We start from the raw sequence: 5,290 nt of genomic DNA on the forward strand, positions 1-5,290 counted from the left end.
ATTGCAAACTTTCACTTGACATGAGCCATTGGCATCATTTCTGCATTCCCATTGAAGTCTGGACATCAAGAGTATGGTTGATGACCTAAAAAAAAGAAGCATAAGTGGATATGAGTGGCATGCAACACTTTTAAGTACTCATGTTCTCAGCCGTTACCTTTTTTAAGGCACTCATATGATCATCTAAAAAAATTCAACTGCTAGCCCGTTACCTTTCCTGAATAAATTGTTATTGTACTCAAGAGATGCAAAAAATTAGATGGCCTCTCTACAGCATCAATGACAAGGCTTCTCGCACGACTGCCTGCAAGATGCTCGCTGAGACATCGATTTCCAGGGCCTCGACTTATGATATCTGCGTCGTGATCATATAGCTGAAGAAATTTTCAAGTTTTTAACTTAAGTTTGGGAGAAACTAAACTAAGGCTATAGCCAGTGCACTAGCAAACCGGTGGTAATGAGGAAGGGCAGGAAGGTAGACATGATATGTTGTGTCGGCATGCAAAAGTTTTCATGAGCTTGCGCTATTTTATGAGGACTTTAACAATCATTCTTTTTGTATAATAATTCTTTATGCACCTAATGGATTCAAATCCATTCTTTGCTTCTACTGTAATAAGATGGGTGAACATACTTATTGTCAAAGGATATTTTTCTATGTACATGCTTAAATGCCTATTACTTTATTTGATATTTATTGACTGAAAATTAGTGTGTTTCTACTATTTTGGGCTATAAATTTGTATTTGTTGGAACCATTGCCCAAGTGCCTTTGTGTTATTTGTGCTTTACAAAACATGAATATTGTATTGTGCAAGGTAGACTTCCATTGCAGCTTATCATATCTTGTGACACTCAATCAGTTATATTACATCATGAAAATTGTCATTTTTTGTTGAAACACACGGATATTTAACTAATAAAAAAGCTCCCTCGTTGCCACTAACTGGGCTTTCAGTCAGAACCATGGTCCGGCCCAAAGCCCACAAAAACCAAACCCCACGAGCCACGCCACGCCGCGCCGCGAGGGCGTTGGGTTCTTTCCCTCCCCTTCCCGTTCCGTTCGTGCCCCCCACCCCCCCACCACTTTCCCGAGGACGCGAGGCGTACGCGCCCTTCCCTCCGGCGAGCCCGCCGCCAGCGGATCGGATCCGGAGCCCGCCCTGGGTTCGCCTCGCCGATGGCGATGCCAAAGCAGCGGCCCCCGTACTCCACCGCCGGCGGAGGCGGGGGAGGGAGGCGCGCCGCCTCCGGCTCCGGCAGGCTGCCCCCCGTGGTGGTCCTCGTGTTCCTCCTCGTGATCGCGCCGACGCTCTTCTTCGTCGCGCGCAATGGTGGCCACGTCCACGTCGCCTCCGGTCCGATTCTCATCCCCTCCGTTAGCCCCTGACGTGTGGCACCGTGAATCGTTTAATTCCGGGATTACGTTGCGCGATGAGCGCCTAATTGGGTGAAATTTGGTTGAATTTGTATAGCTTTCGGTGCGACGTGGGTTATTTGGTAATCGTCGTGCTCTGGCTAGGTTTTGTCGTTTAGATGGGAATTGTGTAGGCACGATGCTCTGTAGCAGAGGGCCGTATAACCCTATTGATTGTAGAATTTGTTCTTACATTTGCCGTTTCTAGGTTGGATATGTGATTGAGGGTGAAAAGAGTGCCGTTGTAGTCTTATACGAGCTGAACTTCATACATATGACATTGTAGTGCCACAACAAAACTATAGACATTCGTTCAAGTGCAAACAAAACTGTATAATGGGTTGTCACTAACATGCTGAACTACCTAAGGCTTTACATTGGCTGAAATGAAGCATTGTTGACGAAGTAAACGTTGTATAAATTTTGATTATGTTGTTGTTAGCTGTGGGAATTCTGTACTATTTGAATAAACCGCTTTACTGATTTGAGACAGATAAGAGGTGACATCTTTTGTTTACCTGCAGATCCCAAGGATAGGAATGACGATCAGGTACTTATCCATTCTGAAAAGAGTTCATTGATTTAGTAGACTAGTTTTTGAGGATTCATCTCGCTTCATAAATTGCCTTTCAGGCAGCAAAGGCAACGAAGAACCTGAAATCTATTTTGTCTAAGGAGGTTAGAACATCTTTCAATAAGAAGTGCAATTTTTTGATATTTCTTATCTGGTTATGTGGCGATGTATCAGACCCTTACTTTTTCAGTGCTATACTTTGATTTTTCCTAATGTCACACATGCTGCTTTGGTTTAATCACCTTCGATGCTGACCAGCTCCAGATGTTTCTGTTTTAAAATGATGTGTGTGTAGCTTATGCGCCAAACTTTGTGGTGTATCAATGGATGACCTATTCAGAATGTAGTGGCAAACCATAGCATTATAGCCATTTAACCTCTCTCTGTTTTATCTCTGCTACTATTGTTGTTTCCCTGTCTCATGTAGTTATCTATTATGCCAAATAGTTTTCATGACTTATCATACCAGCTACTGGATGTATTGTTGCGGTCTGTATATTGCATGTTGTGGTAATTGATGAACTTTGATTTATCATGTTGGTCGCATACGAAACAGTCATGGATCCCTCAACTTCTTTGTATTTGTGCACCTTGTTTGATCTTCAGGTGATTTATGCTATAGCTGCTAGTCAACAAGAAGCAGGCGCATTGAGTCTTGATTTCTTTAGGAATCATGCGTCGCTCTCTTGGAAAACTGATGATCTAGTCAATGAGAAGAGTATGGATGCTGATAGCAAGGCTAAAGCTGAAAACAGTGCTGCTGAACATGATTTACCAACAAATAAATCACCAAAAGATGATCCTGGTACTAAAAATGTGTGAATTTCAAAATGAATTTTCCATCTTTTGATTAGGTAAACCAGAAAATAAATTGCTTTTCAATGCAGATGAACATCAAGTTGACACAGCAGAAAAAATAGCTCGAAGGGTAACAGTACTAGCCTTGTATACATATTGCCTTTTCTGGCCTTTGTTTAAATGCATTTCTTATGTCCTTTTACTTCCTTGGATAATTTAGAAACTAAGGGAGAAAAGGCGGGAGAAAAGAGCAATGGATTTGGTTCGTAAAGATGATGAAGCACTTGTTAAGCTGGAGAATGCAGCTATTGAGCGATCAAAGGCCGTTGATTCTGCTGTGCTTGGGAAATACAGCATATGGAGAAAAGAGAATGAGAATGAGAATTCAGATTCAACAGTTAGGTTGATGAGGGACCAAATCATCATGGCTCGTGTCTATTCTGCGCTTGCTAAATCAAAGAACAAGAATGATTTGTATCAAGAACTGCAGATCCGAATCAAGGAAAGCCATTGGGCTGTTGGAGAGGCTACTGCTGATGCTGACCTGCATCTCAGGTGTGCATCTATTTCACTTAATTTTCTTATTCTAGAAAAAAAACTCCATTTCTTACTTTGGTCTCCTTTTTTCACAAATCATCTCCTTTGCAGCGCGCCTGAGAAAATTAGAGCAATGGGCCAAGTTTTATCGAAGTCTAGAGAAGAAGTATATGATTGCAGGATGATAACTCAGAGACTAAGAGCCATGCTTCAGTCAGCAGATGAACAGGTCAGGAGCTTGAAGAAGCAGAGTACATTTCTTAGCCAGTTAGCTGCAAAGACAATTCCAAACAGCATTCACTGCTTGTCCATGCATTTAACAATCGATTACTATCTTCTCCCTCTGGAGGAAAGAAAATTCCCAAGGAGTGAAAATTTCGAAAATCCAAATCTCTACCACTATGCACTTTTCTCAGACAATGTCTTGGCAGCCTCTGTTGTTGTGAATTCAACGATCATGAATGCCAAGGTAATTTGCATGCCATTTTAATTGATTGCACTCTTATACGGTTTTGGTTTCTACAGTGATGCTTGACAATTGACATGACTTCTTCAGGAGCCAGAGAAACATGTTTTCCACCTTGTGACTGATAAGTTGAACTTTGGAGCCATGAACATGTGGTTTCTGCTGAACCCACCTGGCAAAGCCACCATCCATGTTGAGAACGTTGACGAATTTAAGTGGTTGAACTCATCATACTGTCCTGTGTTGCGGCAACTTGAGTCTGCTGTCATGAAAGAGTATTATTTCAAAGCTGATCGCCCCACAACTCTCTCAGCAGGTTCGTCAAACCTAAAGTATCGGAACCCCAAGTACCTCTCTATGCTGAACCACTTGAGATTCTATCTCCCAGAGGTCTATCCGAAGTTGGATAAGATACTTTTCCTCGATGACGACATAGTTGTGCAGAAAGATTTGACAGGGTTGTGGGATGTTGATCTTAATGGAAAGGTCAATGGCGCTGTGGAGACCTGTGGGGAGAGTTTCCACCGTTTTGACAAGTATCTTAATTTTTCAAATCCACATATTGCTCGGAACTTTGATCCGAATGCTTGTGGCTGGGCTTATGGGATGAACATCTTTGATCTGAAGGAGTGGAAGAAGAAAGATATTACTGGGATCTACCACAAATGGCAAAACATGGTAAGATTGCTACTATCTCTATGTTTTGTTGTGCAAATCAGTAGGTTCTTAGTGACATATCACATCTCACATAATCCTCTTGCTGTTCTTTTGTGTTAGAATGAAGACAGAGTTCTTTGGAAGCTTGGGACGCTTCCGCCTGGCCTCTTGACCTTCTACAAGTTGACGCATCCCCTGGACAAGTCGTGGCATGTTCTTGGATTAGGATACAACCCAAGCATAGACCGTTCAGAGATAGATAATGCTGCTGTTGTTCATTACAATGGGAACATGAAGCCATGGTTGGAGCTAGCAATGACCAAGTACCGACCATATTGGACGAAGTATATCAAGTATGGTCACCCTTACATCCGTGGATGCAACTTGAGTGAGTAGATAAACACAATGAAAAACTGACGGAGAGAATGACCCAGCTGAATAGAAGAGTTCCACTCCTATGTCCGTGACGTAGGTTCTCTGATTCAGCAAAATAGTATTACCTGGAGCTATTGATTGCCTTCGCCCTTAGAAATTTCATTTTTTGCTGATGGATGTTATCACCAGTGATGTATTATAGCTAGCGGTTTTTTAATTCAATTAAGGTGCAGTTTTGTTTCACCATCAAAATTATCAAGATAAACGTATTAAAACTATGTGTTTCCGGGGTTGGTGTTGCGTGCTGCTTAGAGGTGTGTCTAGAGAACTGAGCGTTGTTGGAATTACATTGTCTTATGTATCAGATGATTTGAAGCACAAACCTAAGTCAAAGGCATGAATCGAATGGATTACAGAGTTAGTGGTGACTGATATAAAACTATTTCTCGGCAGTCTTAAGAAAAGC

General features: G+C 41.9%; 1 protein-coding gene across 1 annotated transcript; it reads left to right on the forward strand.

Moving 5' to 3' along the window:
* The first annotated feature begins 1,081 nt into the window (after positions 1-1,081).
* On the forward strand, positions 1,082-5,067 carry LOC133897542 (polygalacturonate 4-alpha-galacturonosyltransferase-like). The gene is made up of 9 exons (XM_062338303.1): positions 1,082-1,358; positions 1,942-1,967; positions 2,051-2,095; positions 2,598-2,796; positions 2,879-2,919; positions 3,010-3,344; positions 3,438-3,795; positions 3,883-4,470; positions 4,570-5,067. The coding sequence occupies exons 1-9, from the start codon at positions 1,181-1,183 to the stop codon at positions 4,843-4,845; spliced, it is 2,046 nt and encodes a 681-aa protein (XP_062194287.1). The 5' UTR covers positions 1,082-1,180; the 3' UTR covers positions 4,846-5,067.
* Positions 5,068-5,290: the final 223 nt, after the last annotated feature.

Source organism: Phragmites australis, chromosome 17 (assembly GCF_958298935.1).
Source record: "Phragmites australis chromosome 17, lpPhrAust1.1, whole genome shotgun sequence".
In the NCBI taxonomy this organism is placed as follows: Eukaryota; Viridiplantae; Streptophyta; class Magnoliopsida; order Poales; family Poaceae; genus Phragmites; species Phragmites australis.